Genomic DNA, 18128 nt, shown 5'->3' on the forward strand with positions numbered 1-18128 from the left:
GTGCAATTAATACAGGTAAAAGGGCAGAATAAGAGGGCTTCTTAAAGAAAAATTAACAGGTCTGTGAGCCAGAATTCTTGCTTGTCAGTTGGTGTTGAAATACTTATTTGCAGCAGTAACATACAAATAAATTATTTTTAAAAATCATACATTGTGATTTCCAGATTTTTTTTTAGATTATGTCTCTCACAGTGGACATGCGCCTAAGATGAAAATTTCAGATCCCTCCATGATTTCTAAATGGGAGAACTTGCAAAATCGCAGGGTGTTCAAATACTTATTTTCCCCACTGTACATCTGTCATACACTTTCTGTAAATCAAACGTCATTTCGCTTCTCAAATATCACTGTGTTTGTCTGCTATATGATATATTTAACTGAAATTTCTGATCAAAACAACCAATGATTCATAAAGGAAAATCTTGGAAATCATCACGGGTTCTAAACTACTTCATGGGTTCTCACCAAATTTGCACCACAGATAGATATTAGGGCATGGAAGACCACTGCATTTTGGAGGAAAAAAATTGTAATCAAACCAACATCCTTGAAGGGGCCCTCTTCGGAAATCAGTTTCATTTTAAAAGAAAGAAAAACACACTTTGTAACCTTAAACCTGTTGTGTGGGCCGCTGAAGAGGAGGTACTGCTGGCCCACCACCACCAGAGGGCACCCTGCCTGGAGTGCGGGCTCCAGGCACCAGAGGGCGCTGCCGCCTAACAGGAGTAGCCGGGGTGACAGCTGGCACTCATCACCTATGACAGCTGTCACCACTCATCTGATCAGCATCAGTATATCAGCAAGACGTCATCTCCACCTCTTTGCCGAGATATCGCTTTATCAGGAAGGTAACGTTCTCAGCTGGCTGTGAGATTTATTCGACAGTAACCTTTTGTGACTTTTTGTGTATCGTGTAACAGACTCTTTTTCCAACAAGAGGTGGAGTTGGTTTTCCTGCCGTGTGAATTGCTGGGTGCATACGCGCCCACCTTTGATTGTTTTTTTGTTCCTCGCCAGCAGTACCAGATCCGACACGCGGAGGCAGTGGCCACCTGGGAGTTCGGGACTTGGCGGCTCCAGTATTCCCGGGTCTGGTGGCGGAGGAAATCGTGTGGTTCCGGTTCTACTTTGGACAGACGTCTCCTATCTTCGAACCTGCCCACACGACACCTGTTGCGATTTGACCTTTTGTCTATTATTGTAATCTGTTGTGTTTGTTGTGCCCTTTCACAACAGTAAAGTGTTGTATTTGACTTCCTCCATTGTCCGTTCATTTGCGCCCCCTGTTGTGGGTCCGTGTACCTACACTTTCCAAACAAAACCTCTGATGTTTCAGCCACAATGACCTGCCCTGGCAACTGAGGAAGCAGTTCAACAACCAGCTCTGTAAGGTGGATCTGAACACACTTCAAACAACACACACCAACATTCAGAAGATCAAAGGTGGTCGACTGGGAGCACAGGTACACATGGAACGATTTCCCCGAGGCATAAAGGGTTCCCTGGTTAATTGCACTCATACTCACACAGGCAAGAAGCTGTGTGTACTGAGCTACCTGGCTTTTATATCACACAGACGTTTTTACGTTTTCCTGCAGATGAACTTGTATGAACCTGGTGCAAGTTAAACATAATTCATATGGCTATGTGACATTATCTACTTTTATAAAAATGATACCTTAATCAAGTAAAATTATTTAAAAAACACAATATAATTTTGTACCCTCTTGAAATACAGTACTATTAGTACAAATAACTTGCATAATTGTTATTATGATATTGGGACACAGCCACACTAGCGACTAGCACGCTAGCTCCATTAGCACAATTGACTTGTTATGCTACAGTGCATCCAGAAAGTATTCACAGCGCTGCACTTTTCCTACATTTTGTTATGTTACAGCCTTATTCCAAAATGGATGAAATTAATCCCCCCAAAACATTCTACACGCAATATTCCATAATGACAATGTGAAGTTTTTTCTTTTTTTGGGGGGGGGTTGTACTTTTGCAAATTTACTAAAAATAAAAAAAAATTAAGAAATCACATGTTCATAAGTACTCACAGTCTTTGTCATGAAGCTCAAAATTGAGCTCAACTGCATCCTGTTTCCACTGATCATCCTTGAGATGTTTCTACAGCTTAATTAGAGTCCACCTGGGGTAAATTCAATTGATTGGACATGATTTGGAAAGACACACCTGTCTACAGATAAGGTCCCACAGTTGACGGTGCATGTTAGAGCACAAACCAAGTATGAAGTAAAAGGAATTGTCTGTAGACCTCAGAGACAGGATTGTCTTGAGGTACAAATCTGAGGAATGGTACAGAAACATTTCTGCTGCTTTGAAGGTTCCAATGAGCACAGTGGCCTCCATCATCCTTAAATGGAAGAAGTTCCGATCCACCAGGACTCTTCCTATAGCTGACCACCAAATTGAAACTGAGTGATTGGGGTAGAAGGGCCTTATTCATGGAGGTGATCAAGAACCCAATGATCATCATGTCAGAGCTTCAGCATTCCTCTGTGGAGAGAGGAGAACCTTCCAGAAGGACAACCATCTCTGCACAATCCACCAATCAGGCCTGTATGGTAGAGTGGCCATGGGTAATGCAGGAAGTCGAAGCTGTCTTCAACAGGAAGAAGGCTGCCTTCAGAAGCAGGGACATGGAAGTGATGAAGACAACACAGCGGGAGGTGAAACACTGCATGGGGAAGCAAAGGAGATCTACAGGAGAAAGGCGGAGCAGAAGCTGAAAGGAAACAACATGGAGGAGGTCTGGGAAGGTGTGAAAATCATCACAGGCCATAACACAAAGACCAGAGTTGGGGACAATGGCGAGGGCGAACAGCTTCTTCAACCATTCAGCCAGTCTGTGCCCCCCCACACTCTCTCTCTCTCACTGCAGCCATCTCTCATTCTTCCCTCAGCACACCTCCCCCCAGACATCACAGCAGCAGCTCCCTCCTCCTCCTCCTCCTCCCCCACCTCAACACAGCTTCCTATATACATCACTGTGGACCAGGTCAGACTGAGGAAGCTTCATCTCAGGAAAAGGGCAGGCCCGACAAGGTGTGTCCCTGACCACCAAAGACCTGCGCCACTGAACTGGGAGAACCGCTACAATGTATCTTCAACCTTAGCTTGCAGCTAAGGAGAGTGCCCACCCTCTGGAAGACTTTATGCATTGTTCCAGTTCCTAAGAAGAACAGGCACAGTGAGCTGAATGACATCCGACCAGTAGCACTCACTTCACACCCGATGAAGATGTTGGAGCGGCTTTTCCTTGGCTTCCTCAAACCCCAAATGTAACACGCCCAAGACTGTCTGCAGTTTGCATATTGGGCGGGTGTTGGTGTGGAGGATGACATCCCCTACCTGCTACACCAAGTCCACTCACACCAAGGGAAACAGCACAGTGAGGATTCTCTTGCTGGATGTCTCGAGCACATTCAACACCATTCAGCCCCTTCTGCTTCAGGACAAATTGAACAGGATGCAAGTGGACCTCTGCCTGGTCACTTGGATCTCCAGCTACCTCACTGACAGGTTGTAGTATGTCAGGCTAAGAGACACGTCTGACACTGTGATCAGCAGCACTGGAACACCCCAGGGCATGGTGCTGGCCCAACTTGTCTTCACCCTGTACACCTCAGACTTCTGTTACAACTCTGAGCTGTGTCACATCCAGAATTGTGCAGATGATACAGCCATTGTTGGATGCATTAGGGATGACAGAGAAAAGGAGTACAGGAGCCTAGTGAGGGACTTTGCTGCCTGGTGCCACACAAACCATCTCCAGCTCAACACCTCAAAGACAATGGAGTTGGTCATTGACTTTGGGAAGTCCAGACCAAGACTGGGACCAGTTCTGATCGAGGGAGTTGAGGTGGAGGCTGTGGATTCCTACAAGTACCTTGGATTGTGGCTGGACAGCAAACTGGACTGGATAACACACACCAACCACCTTTACAGGAAGGGACAGAGAAGCCTGTACTTTCTGAGGAGGCTGCAGTTCAACATCTGCAGGTAACTCCTGTGGTAGCTAGGGTCCTCTTTTACACCGCGGTGTGCTGGGAGACAATACATACAAGGAGGACACATCCAGGCTGGATAGGCTGATCAGGTGGGCTGGTTCTGTGGTTGGCATGAAGCTGGACTCTCTGGTGACAGCGGCAGAGAACACTGGACAAACTGATGAACATTATGGATGATGCCAGTCACCCTCTGCACACCGTCATCAGCAACCAGAGGAGCCTCTTCAGCCACAGACTGCTCCTTCACAAGTGCAGGACCAACAAACTGAAAAACTCCTTTGTCCCTCAGGCCATCAGACTGAACAGCTCCTCACTCAGGAGGAGGAGCAGTAACAGGAAGACAGAGAACTGCAAGGAGAGGAATAGTAGTAGCCAGAAAACCAGTAGTATTTCTGGTATTTATATTTTGCAGGGGTTTTTTTTTTTGTTTGTTTTACTTTTGATACTCTGTGTGCTTCTTACCCTGTGTGCTGCTATATAATGCTGCTGGAACCTCAAAATCCCTGAGGGAGTCTTCCCAAGAGGTTAATAAAGTTCTATCTAATCTATTTATGTACATGTGTTTCTTAGTTTTTTTTTTTGTTTTTTTTTATCTTTAAAAATGTAAAAAAAAATCACCACACACTTTACCAGGTACACCTGTTCAATTACTTGTTAACACAAATAGCTAATCAGCCAATCACATGGCAGCAACTCCATACATTTCGGCATCTAGACGTGGTGTAAACGACCTGCTGAAGTTCAAACTGAGCAATAGAATGGGGAAGAAAGGGTATTTAAGTGACTTTGAACGTGGGATGGTTGTTGGTACCAGATGGGCTGGTCTGAGTATTTCAGAAACTGCTGGGATTTTCACCAAATAACCATTTCTAGTGTTTACAGAGAATTGCCTGAAGAAGAGAATATTTCCACTGAGTGGCAGTTGTGTGGATGAAAATACCTTGTTGATGTCAGAGGTCAGAGGAGAATGAGCAGACTGGCTGAACGGGCAACTGCGTGATGCTATCATGTGAATAAGGGCCAACATTTTGTGGAATATTTCCAACACCTTATTGAATCTATGCATGGTGTACCTAATAAAGTGTGTGTGTGTGTGTGTGTATAGACTGTCTCTCTCACACACACACACACAGTTGGTGTATATAACTAATCAGTAACGTCTCAATGTAATGTTTGATTGTTTTTAATCAAATCAAATTTGAAATGCCCAAAATTTTATATTTCTGAACCATTTTTTAAACTATTACAGCAGATTAAGTCTGACTAATGTTTGCATTTTTCTGTATTTGTCCCCATTTTCCTCTTTCAGTTCTGGTCGGCTTATGTCTCGTGTGACACTCAGTATAAAGATGCTGTCAGACAGACACTGGAGCAGATCGATGTGATCCACAGGATGTGTCGCAAATACCCGGAAACCTTCATGTTCGCCACAAGCAGTGACGGTGAGATTTTCAGCCACATTCTCAGACATGCAAGAAGCACGTCCTCTTCCTCACTTCTTGCACCTGCCTCTGTCAGACATCAGGACGGCCTTCAACATGAATAAGACAGCCAGTCTGATCGGGGTGGAGGGGGGTCACTCCATCGACAGCAGCATGGCCACCTTGCGCATCATGTACGAGCTGGGGGTCCGATACCTCACACTCACGCACTCCTGCAACACACCCTGGTGAGGCCACCAGTCTCTCTCGCTCTCTCGCACACACACACACATAAATGTGCCCCCCCCAAAAAAGGCTTGTTACCTAGCAACACATGCCAATATCAAATATGGACACGTTTGTGGGAGGTGATTTGTGGCACTGAGCACACAGGGACATGCACACAGAACTATTACACAGCAGTGACTGATAACAAAGCTCATCGGTTTAGCCTTGAATCAAACTTTCAAGATGTATCATATTGATGCTGGTGATAACGAACTAAATAAAAGCATTTTATTCCGGCAGAATTACTATTTTACTGACACAAAAATGCCACACTCTTAAAAAATAATAAAATAATAAAAAAAAAAATCCACAAAATCCTGTGGCTCCCAGAATTCTCTAAAAAACACAGTAAAAATATGGAAATGCTCGTACAGAAAATACTGTAAATTGAACTGTAACAAAAACAGTTTACAAGGAAACAAGGTACAGCCAGCTGTGAACTGGGGACATTCTGTTTGGGAAGCAAACACACTAACTGCTTGGATCACCATTCAGTCACATGGTGATCCAAATGGTGAGCCAAGCAATCCACTTCCCAGCCACCGTACCCGCAGTAGAATGTTTGCTGTTGTGACACTCTTCCAAACTTTACACGGTTGTATGTTTGAAGTCTGAAGTTTATTGATCGCTCTAACGACCCCCACCTGGGTATGAGAGTACAGAATACAATAAATATATAAAACAACTAGAAGCACTCAGAGAGTGCAAACCTCCGCCAAGGCCATAGGGTCACTGACCCTAAAGAGATTCCCTCTGTGGCACTGATCTATTCAACTTCAGTGTTACAACCAAAACTATGATACATACACTTTTCTTTCCTTTGTATTTGACATCCTTGACCATGAAAACATACCACTAGAACTTGGAATCACTTTTATGTCTTTATTAGTTCAAAAGTTATTGTATAAAAACGATTTTTTCAGTAATGGCAGTTTTCTTCTGGATCTAGCTCCATAACATTTGAAGCTACATCAAATCTGATGACACCTTACTGAATCAGTACAGTTTCAGCTACAATTTGGTGTTAGTTGTGCATCTGTTGGGAAAGTGTAGTGACACGGGACCCACAACAGGGGGCATAAATGAACAGACAATGGATAAGCCAAAATATAACAATTTAATGCTGCGAAATGTGCACAACGGAATACAGACAAATGCAGTTTGAGAATGATAATTAATTATACGAAAAGTGACGTGTGGGCAGGCTCGAGGATAGAAGACGTCCGTCCAGAGAAGAGCCGGGTCCCACACGGCTTCCACCGCCAACGGATCTGACAAGTCCTGAATCTCCAGGTGGCCACCGTCTCCAGACCTGGTACTACGGGCAGGAAGCAGAGACAGTTAATGGTGGGTGTGTGGATACACACCCGGTAAATCCTCAAACACAGAAAACAGTTCCTCCGGGAGGGAGCACCTCCACCTCCGAAATAGGAACACGACAGCAGCTTCTGTTACCACTTATCTGGTTGGAGTGAGAGGCGACGACGTCGGCACTCTCACTGACCGCCAACCCAGCTGACAGGGCACCACAGGACAACGGCTGCAAACAGATCACACGTAAGTCAACGTTCAGACACAGCAGAGGATATTACCTAGTTTAGTAGATGATATCTCGGCAGCGAGGTGGAGTTGCTGCCCGGCTTTTATGGTGATGTGGTAATGACGAGTGACAGCTGGTGCTGTTGATGAGTGACAGCTGTCACTCCCGGTTGCTCCGACGCCCTCTTGTGCCTGAAGCCCACACTTCAGGCAGGGCGCCCTCTGGTGGTGGGCCAGCGGTACCTCCTCTTCAGTGGCCCACATAACAGCATCTCTAGCTTCATTTGTCACCTCACACTGACACATTTTCTATTTTCCCTATATTTTGCATATTCTGGATCACCAGATCTGGAATCCGGATCCAATCATCACCAAACTTTGTTGTTTGATAGAACATTTGACTATGTTACACCTTAATTTTTTTCAAGCCTTTCTGCCTTGTTTTTGTGGAGTTAGAAACTAGAATGTCAAAATTCCCCCTATCCTGCAATGGTGAAGAATCCTTTAAAAAATTCCTGGATCCGGATCCGGTTCCTCTTGTCATTTCCAACCACTCCACAAAATTTCATCAAAATCTGTTCAAAACATTTTGAGTTATCCTGCTGACAGACAAACAACAAACAAACAAACGCGACCGAAAACATAACCTCCTTGGCAGAGGTAATAACTGTACAATGAACATGAACAGTACACACACAACAACACGTAATGCAGAGTTCCAACTCTGCACCCTTAAATAAAATAAATAAAATAAAACAAAGCAAAACAACTGTTAACTACTAGTAAGCCCTACTACGATACATTGAAGAACACTAAAAATAAATATTATAGGTTTAACATAACCGGATGAATAACTGGTCTGCCACAATTTGTAGTAGTAAAAGTATTTGTTTGAGGTAGCTCTGGTTGCACGACATTATACGAGGTCTATTAGAAAAGTATCCGACCTTATTTTTTTCAAAAACCATATGGATTTGAATCACGTGTGATTACATCAGACATGCTTGAACCCTCGTTGGCATGCGAGAGTTTTGTCACGCCTGTCGGTTACGTCATTCGCCTGTGGGCAGTCTTTGAGTGAGGAGTGGCCCACCCTCTCGTCGATTTTTTCATTGTTCGGTAAAAATTTTAACGGCTGATGAAAGATTTTGGTCTGGTAGTGTCGCTGTAAGGACGGCCCACGGCGCCTGATGGCGATCTGCGCTTCGAGGCGGCAGCGTCTCGTCGTTTCAAGTTGAAAACTTCCACATTTCAGGAAGTCGTCAGAGAACAGAGAACTTTCAGAAGAAGTCGGCATGAGGAGTTTATTCGGACATTCCATTGTTAACGGATATTTTGTAATGAAAGAACGTGTGGGCAGAGTCGCATGTCAGAACGGACCCGACCGCGGGGGGTCGCGACAGGAAAAACACCTCCATTGGAAACCTTAACGGGCAAGTTGTAACATGCCCAAGCTGTTAAACAATTTCTCAGTTACTCACTTGTTGAAAGCCATCAAAAGCCACCTGAATTGTACAAATGGTTTTCAACACGGAGGTGTTTTTCCTGTCGCGGCGCACACAGATTCACCGAGTCATCACGGAAACGACTCGGCGAATTTGCGCGCACGTCTTTCATTACAAAATGTCCTTAAACAGTGGAATGTCCGCATAAAGTCCTCATGCCGGCCTCTTCTGAATCTTCTCTGTTCTCTCACGACGTCCTGGGTCAACAGAGCCTTAAATTAGGATGATTTCAGCTTGAAACAGGCCGACGACGGCACCTGGAAGTGCTGCAGGACGTCCCGCTCCGTGGTAAGTCCTTACAGCGACAGAAACACCCCATAATCTCTCATCAGCCGTTAAACTTTTCACTGAAAACCAGCTGAATTTCTCGAATAGTGTCCACTCGGATATTCCTCACATGTCCAGAAATAAGTTTGATAAAGCAACGCGCGCCGTCTCGAGCAGCGTGTGAAACAAAGGAATTCAGCCGAGAGGGCGGGACCACATCTCACTCAAGGCCTGCCCACAGGGAAATGATGTCACCGACACGCGTGAAAAAACTCACGCATGCGCACGAGGGTTCAAGCATGATTGGTGTAATCGCATGTCAATCAAATCCATATAGTTTTTTTTTTTATAAAACTGCCAGTTAGTTTTATAAGATACCTCGTATAAGTTACGGAAATGATACATCACAGCATTCACAAACTTTGCTAGGTTTTCTTAGAGATTCTCTTACAATTGAATAATCAGTTCATGGTGTATACCTAAATAAATAGTGAAATTCATCACCAACCTCATCCAAGTCACACGTTGGACACATCATCTCTCCCCTGTTCCCCCCATTAAAAACGACCCCTATTTACAGGTAGATAGTGATTCCTACAACAAAATCTACATAAATGTATCCTATCTACATTATCCAATTATTATATATTATTATATTATATATTATTATATATTACGTATATATTATGTATATGTTTCTTTTATTTCTGTTTTAGCAATCTTCTGGTTGTTAAGTGTATCTACTCTGAATCTTATTTAACTACAGTCCTGCTGTGAATCGCTAGAGGTTAGCATTCACTAGTGATTAGCATTTGCTAGTGATTAGCATTCACTAGTGGTTAGCTTTCAATAGCAGTTAGCTTTCGCTAGAGGTTAGCTTTCGCTGGCTAGGTCGACTCCACCCCCCACCCCCCGCCGTTACTTTTATAGCTTTCTTTTTTGCCTGTTTAATACTTGTTAGTTTTTCAGTGTAACTGCTGTGAATTTTAGGTCATTATTTTACTCCTATGTAAATGTTAGGAGTGGCTAGCATTTTTGCTAGCAGTTAGCTTGCGTTAGCTAGTTCGACCCCCCCCCCCCCCCCCCCCGTTTCTTTAATACTTCTGTTAGTTTTTTAGTGTAATTGTTGTGAATTTTAGCTTAGTACTTTACTCTTGTGTTAATCTTAGGAGCGGTTTACTCGTAGGAGTTCTGATCACACTCATCACTGCGAACTGTGAATCAGTTCTCGCCCTTGGATTTTCCTGATGTGAATTCTCTGAGCCCACGAGTGACTTCCACTCCTGTCTCGAGGCCGAAACGCCAGACTTTAGTGATAGGGGATTCACCTGGAAAGTCAGGTTACAGACGCCGGCTGATGTTAAATGTATTTCTGGAGCCAGAGCTCCCGACATTGCATCCCATCTTAGGGTGCTGATGCTGCAGAAGGGAAGACAGACATGAGATATGCATGGGATCCCAACAGACATCGTCTCCAATCGCGGTCCCCAGTTCTCCTCGCACGTCTGGAGGAGCTTCTGCCGGGAACTGGGGGCCACGGTGAGTCTTTCATCCGGGTATCATCCCCAGACCAACGGGCAAGCAGAACGGGCCAATCAGGAGATGGAGCAGGCCCTGCGTTGCGTGACAGCCGCGCACCCGGCGGCCTGGAGTACCCATCTGGCCTGGAACGAGTATGCCCATAACAGCCAGGTGTCGTCAGCCACCGGCCTCTCCCCTTTCGAGGTATGTCTGGGGTACCAGCCTCCTCTGTTTCCGGTGGTTGAGGGAGAGGTCGGTGTGCCCTCGGTCCAGGCCCACCTACGGAAGTGCCGTCGGGTGTGGCGTGCCGCCCGTTCTGCCTTGCTGAAGGCCCGGATGAGGACGAAGGCCCATGCAGACCGTCGGCGGACCCCGGCCCCTACGTACCGGCCAGGGCAGGCAACGTGGTTGTCTACTAAGGACATACCCCTTCAAGTGGACTCCCCTAAGCTGCAGGACCGGTATATCGGTCCGTTTAAAATCATCAAGGTACTCAGTCCAGCTGCAGTGAGGCTTCAGCTTCCGGCCTCACTGTGGATCCATCCCGTTTTTCACGTGTCCCGGATCAAGCCCCATCACACCTCACCCCTCTGTACTCCGGGTCCGGCACCACCTCCTGCCCGGATCATCGATGGCGAGCCGGCTTGGACTGTGCGCCAGCTCTTAGACGTCCGTAGGATGGGCCGGGGCTTCCAGTATTTGGTGGACTGGGAGGGGTACGGACCCGAAGAACGCTCCTGGGTGAAGAGGAGCTTCATCCTGGAGCCGGCCCTCCTGGCCGATTTCTACCGCCGCCACCCGGACAAGCCTGGTCGGGCGCCAGGAGGCGCCCGTTGAGGGGGGGGTCCTGTTGTGTGGGCCGCTGAAGAGGAGGTACTGCTGGCCCACCACCACCAGAGGGCACCCTGCCTGGAGTGCGGGCTCCAGGCACCAGAGGGCGCTGCCGCCTAACAGGAGTAGCCGGGGTGACAGCTGGCACTCATCACCTATGACAGCTGTCACCACTCATCTGATCAGCATCAGTATATCAGCAAGACGTCATCTCCACCTCTTTGCCGAGATATCGCTTTACCAGGAAGGTAACGTTCTCAGCTGGCTGTGAGATTTATTCGACAGTAACCTTTTGTGACTTTTTGTGTATCGTGTAACAGACTCTTTTTCCAACAAGAGGTGGAGTTGGTTTTCCTGCCGTGTGAATTGCTGGGTGCATACGTGCCCACCTTTAATTGTTTTTTTGTTCCTCGCCAGCAGTACCAGATCCGACACGCGGAGGCAGTGGCCACCTGGGAGTTCGGGACTTGGCGGCTCCAGTATTCCCGGGGTCTGGTGGCGGAGGAAATCGTGTGGTTCCGGTTCTACTTTGGACAGACGTCTCCTATCTTCGAACCTGCCCACACGACACCTGTTGCGATTTGACCTTTTGTCTATTATTGTAATCTGTTGTGTTTGTTGTGCCCTTTCACAACAGTAAAGTGTTGTATTTGACTTCCTCCATTGTCCGTTCATTTGCGCCCCCTGTTGTGGGTCCGTGTACCTACACTTTCCAAACAAAACCTCTGATGTTTCAGCCACAATGACCTGCCCTGGCAACTGAGGAAGCAGTTCAACAACCAGCTCTGTAAGGTGGATCTGAACACACTTCAAACAACACACACCAACATTCAGAAGATCAAAGGTGGTCGACTGGGAGCACAGGTACACATGGAACGATTTCCCCGAGGCATAAAGGGTTCCCTGGTTAATTGCACTCATACTCACACAGGCAAGAAGCTGTGTGTACCGAGCTACCTGGCTTTTATATCACACAGACGTTTTTACGTTTTCCTGCAGATGAACTTGTATGAACCTGGTGCAAGTTAAACATAATTCATATGGCTGTGACATTATCTACTTTTATAAAAATGATACCTTAATCAAGTAAAATTATTTAAAAAACACAATATAATTTTGTACCCTCTTGAAATACAGTACTATTAGTACAAATAACTTGCATAATTGTTATTATGATATTGGGACACAGCCACACTAGCGACTAGCACGCTAGCTCCATTAGCACAATTGACTTGTTATGCTACAGTGCATCCAGAAAGTATTCACAGCGCTGCACTTTTCCTACATTTTGTTATGTTACAGCCTTATTCCAAAATGGATGAAATTAATCCCCCCAAAACATTCTACACGCAATATTCCATAATGACAATGTGAAGTTTTTTCTTTTTTGGGGGGGGGGGTTGTACTTTTGCAAATTTACTAAAAATAAAAAAAAATTAAGAAATCACATGTTCATAAGTACTCACAGTCTTTGTCATGAAGCTCAAAATTGAGCTCAACTGCATCCTGTTTCCACTGATCATCCTTGAGATGTTTCTACAGCTTAATTAGAGTCCACCTGGGGTAAATTCAATTGATTGGACATGATTTGGAAAGACACACCTGTCTACAGATAAGGTCCCACAGTTGACGGTGCATGTTAGAGCACAAACCAAGTATGAAGTAAAAGGAATTGTCTGTAGACCTCAGAGACAGGATTGTCTTGAGGTACAAATCTGAGGAATGGTACAGAAACATTTCTGCTGCTTTGAAGGTTCCAATGAGCACAGTGGCCTCCATCATCCTTAAATGGAAGAAGTTCCGATCCACCAGGACTCTTCCTATAGCTGACCACCAAATTGAAACTGAGTGATTGGGGTAGAAGGGCCTTATTCATGGAGGTGATCAAGAACCCAATGATCATCATGTCAGAGCTTCAGCATTCCTCTGTGGAGAGAGGAGAACCTTCCAGAAGGACAACCATCTCTGCACAATCCACCAATCAGGCCTGTATGGTAGAGTGGCCATGGGTAATGCAGGAAGTCGAAGCTGTCTTCAACAGGAAGAAGGCTGCCTTCAGAAGCAGGGACATGGAAGTGATGAAGACAACACAGCGGGAGGTGAAACACTGCATGGGGAAGCAAAGGAGATCTACAGGAGAAAGGCGGAGCAGAAGCTGAAAGGAAACAACATGGAGGAGGTCTGGGAAGGTGTGAAAATCATCACAGGCCATAACACAAAGACCAGAGTTGGGGACAATGGCGAGGGCGAACAGCTTCTTCAACCATTCAGCCAGTCTGTGCCCCCCCACACTCTCTCTCTCTCACTGCAGCCATCTCTCATTCTTCCCTCAGCACACCTCCCCCCAGACATCACAGCAGCAGCTCCCTCCTCCTCCTCCTCCTCCCCCACCTCAACACAGCTTCCTATATACATCACTGTGGACCAGGTCAGACTGAGGAAGCTTCATCTCAGGAAAAGGGCAGGCCCGACAAGGTGTGTCCCTGACCACCAAAGACCTGCGCCACTGAACTGGGAGAACCGCTACAATGTATCTTCAACCTTAGCTTGCAGCTAAGGAGAGTGCCCACCCTCTGGAAGACTTTATGCATTGTTCCAGTTCCTAAGAAGAACAGGCACAGTGAGCTGAATGACATCCGACCAGTAGCACTCACTTCACACCCGATGAAGATGTTGGAGCGGCTTTTCCTTGGCTTCCTCAAACCCCAAATGTAACACGCCCAAGACTGTCTGCAGTTTGCATATTGGGCGGGTGTTGGTGTGGAGGATGACATCCTCTACCTGCTACACCAAGTCCACTCACACCAAGGGAAACAGCACAGTGAGGATTCTCTTGCTGGATGTCTCGAGCACATTCAACACCATTCAGCCCCTTCTGCTTCAGGACAAATTGAACAGGATGCAAGTGGACCTCTGCCTGGTCACTTGGATCTCCAGCTACCTCACTGACAGGTTGTAGTATGTCAGGCTAAGAGACACGTCTGACACTGTGATCAGCAGCACTGGAACACCCCAGGGCATGGTGCTGGCCCAACTTGTCTTCACCCTGTACACCTCAGACTTCTGTTACAACTCTGAGCTGTGTCACATCCAGAATTGTGCAGATGATACAGCCATTGTTGGATGCATTAGGGATGACAGAGAAAAGGAGTACAGGAGCCTAGTGAGGGACTTTGCTGCCTGGTGCCACACAAACCATCTCCAGCTCAACACCTCAAAGACAATGGAGTTGGTCATTGACTTTGGGAAGTCCAGACCAAGACTGGGACCAGTTCTGATCGAGGGAGTTGAGGTGGAGGCTGTGGATTCCTACAAGTACCTTGGATTGTGGCTGGACAGCAAACTGGACTGGATAACACACACCAACCACCTTTACAGGAAGGGACCGAGAAGCCTGTACTTTCTGAGGAGGCTGCAGTTCAACATCTGCAGGTAACTCCTGTGGTAGCTAGGGTCCTCTTTTACACCGCGGTGTGCTGGGAGACAATACATACAAGGAGGACACATCCAGGCTGGATAGGCTGATCAGGTGGGCTGGTTCTGTGGTTGGCATGAAGCTGGACTCTCTGGTGACAGCGGCTGAGAACACTGGACAAACTGATGAACATTATGGATGATGCCAGTCACCCTCTGCACACCGTCATCAGCAACCAGAGGAGCCTCTTCAGCCACAGACTGCTCCTTCACAAGTGCAGGACCAACAAACTGAAAAACTCCTTTGTCCCTCAGGCCATCAGACTGAACAGCTCCTCACTCAGGAGGAGGAGCAGTAACAGGAAGACAGAGAACTGCAAGGAGAGGAATAGTAGTAGCCAGAAAACCAGTAGTATTTCTGGTATTTATATTTTGCAGGGGTTTTTTTTTTTGTTTGTTTTACTTTTGATACTCTGTGGGCTTCTTACCCTGTGTGCTGCTATATAATGCTGCTGGAACCTCAAAATCCCTGAGGGAGTCTTCCCAAGAGGTTAATAAAGTTCTATCTAATCTATTTATGTACATGTGTTTCTTAGTTTTTTTTTTGTGGTTTTTTTTATCTTTAAAAATGTAAAAAAAAAATCACCACACACTTTACCAGGTACACCTGTTCAATTACTTGTTAACACAAATAGCTAATCAGCCAATCACATGGCAGCAACTCCATACATTTCGGCATCTAGACGTGGTGTAAACGACCTGCTGAAGTTCAAACTGAGCAATAGAATGGGGAAGAAAGGGTATTTAAGTGACTTTGAACGTGGGATGGTTGTTGGTACCAGATGGGCTGGTCTGAGTATTTCAGAAACTGCTGGGATTTTCACCAAATAACCATTTCTAGTGTTTACAGAGAATTGCCTGAAGAAGAGAATATTTCCACTGAGTGGCAGTTGTGTGGATGAAAATACCTTGTTGATGTCAGAGGTCAGAGGAGAATGAGCAGACTGGCTGAACGGGCAACTGCGTGATGCTATCATGTGAATAAGGGCCAACATTTTGTGGAATATTTCCAACACCTTATTGAATCTATGCATGGTGTACCTAATAAAGTGTGTGTGTGTGTGTATAGACTGTCTCTCTCACACACACACACACAGTTGGTGTATATAACTAATCAGTAACGTCTCAATGTAATGTTTGATTGTTTTTAATCAAATCAAATTTGAAATGCCCAAAATTTTATATTTCTGAACCATTTTTTAAACTATTACAGCAGATTAAGTCTGACTAATATGTTTGCATTTTTCTGTATTTGTCCCCATTTTCCTCTTTCAGTTCTGGTCGGCTTATGTCTCGTGTGACACTCAGTATAAAGATGCTGTCAGACAGACACTGGAGCAGATCGATGTGATCCACAGGATGTGTCGCAAATACCCGGAAACCTTCATGTTCGCCACAAGCAGTGACGGTGAGATTTTCAGCCACATTCTCAGACATGCAAGAAGCACGTCCTCTTCCTCACTTCTTGCACCTGCCTCTGTCAGACACCAGGACGGCCTTCAACATGAATAAGACAGCCAGTCTGATCGGGGTGGAGGGGGGTCACTCCATCGACAGCAGCATGGCCACCTTGCGCATCATGTACGAGCTGGGGGTCCGATACCTCACACTCACGCACTCCTGCAACACACCCTGGTGAGGCCACCAGTCTCTCTCGCTCTCTCGCACACACACACACATAAATGTGCCCCCCCCAAAAAAGGCTTGTTACCTAGCAACACATGCCAATATCAAATATGGACACGTTTGTGGGAGGTGATTTGTGGCACTGAGCACACAGGGACATGCACACAGAACTATTACACAGCAGTGACTGATAACAAAGCTCATCGGTTTAGCCTTGAATCAACTTTCAAGATGTATCATATTGATGCTGGTGATAACGAACTAAATAAAAGCATTTTATTCCGGCAGAATTACTATTTTACTGACACAAAAATGCCACACTCTTAAAAATAATAAAATAATAAAAAAAAAATCCACAAAATCCTGTGGCTCCCAGAATTCTCTAAAAAACACAGTAAAAATATGGAAATGCTCGTACAGAAAATACTGTAAATTGAACTGTAACAAAAACAGTTTACAAGGAAACAAGGTACAGCCAGCTGTGAACTGGGGACATTCTGTTTGGGAAGCAAACACACTAACTGCTTGGATCACCATTCAGTCACATGGTGATCCAAATGGTGAGCCAAGCAATCCACTTCCCAGCCACCGTACCCGCAGTAGAATGTTTGCTGTTGTGACACTCTTCCAAACTTTACACGGTTGTATGTTTGAAGTCTGAAGTTTATTGATCGCTCTAACGACCCCCACCTGGGTATGAGAGTACAGAATACAATAAATATATAAAACAACTAGAAGCACTCAGAGTGCAAACCTCCGCCAAGGCCATAGGGTCACTGACCCTAAAGAGATTCCCTCTGTGGCACTGTGATCTATTCAACTTCAGTGTTACAACCAAAACTATGATACATACACTTTTCTTTCCTTTGTATTTGACATCCTTGACCATGAAAACATACCACTAGAACTTGGAATCACTTTTATGTCTTTATTAGTTCAAAAGTTATTGTATAAAAACGATTTTTCAGTAATGGCAGTTTTCTTCTGGATCTAGCTCCATAACATTTGAAGCTACATCAAATCTGATGACACCTTACTGAATCAGTACAGTTTCAGCTACAATTTGGTGTTAGTTGTGCATCTGTTGGGAAAGTGTAGTGACACGGGACCCACAACAGGGGGCATAAATGAACAGACAATGGATAAGCCAAAATATAACAATTTAATGCTGCGAAATGTGCACAACGGAATACAGACAAATGCAGTTTGAGAATGATAATTAATTATACGAAAAGTGACGTGTGGGCAGGCTCGAGGATAGAAGACGTCCGTCCAGAGAAGAGCCGGGTCCCACACGGCTTCCACCGCCAACGGATCTGACAAGTCCTGAATCTCCAGGTGGCCACCGTCTCCAGACCTGGTACTACGGGCAGGAAGCAGAGACAGTTAATGGTGGGTGTGTGGATACACACCCGGTAAATCCTCAAACACAGAAAACAGTTCCTCCGGGAGGGAGCACCTCCACCTCCGAAATAGGAACACGACAGCAGCTTCTGTTACCACTTATCTGGTTGGAGTGAGAGGCGAAGACGTCGGCACTCTCACTGACCGCCAACCCAGCTGACAGGGCACCACAGGACAACGGCTGCAAACAGATCACACGTAAGTCAACGTTC

General features: G+C 45.7%; 1 protein-coding gene across 1 annotated transcript in view; it reads left to right on the top strand.

The window, feature by feature from the left end:
• Window positions 1–18128, top strand: part of dpep1 (dipeptidase 1) — a 62456-nt gene that overhangs the window by 12595 nt on the left and 31733 nt on the right. Inside the window, exons 2-4 of the mRNA XM_034192085.1 lie at window positions 1337–1463; window positions 5350–5482; window positions 5559–5709. Of these exons, the coding sequence (XP_034047976.1) occupies window positions 1337–1463; window positions 5350–5482; window positions 5559–5709 (411 nt within the window). The remainder of the gene's footprint in view (window positions 1–1336; window positions 1464–5349; window positions 5483–5558; window positions 5710–18128) is intronic.

Source organism: Thalassophryne amazonica, chromosome 2 (assembly GCF_902500255.1).
Source record: "Thalassophryne amazonica chromosome 2, fThaAma1.1, whole genome shotgun sequence".
Taxonomy (NCBI): Eukaryota; Metazoa; Chordata; class Actinopteri; order Batrachoidiformes; family Batrachoididae; genus Thalassophryne; species Thalassophryne amazonica.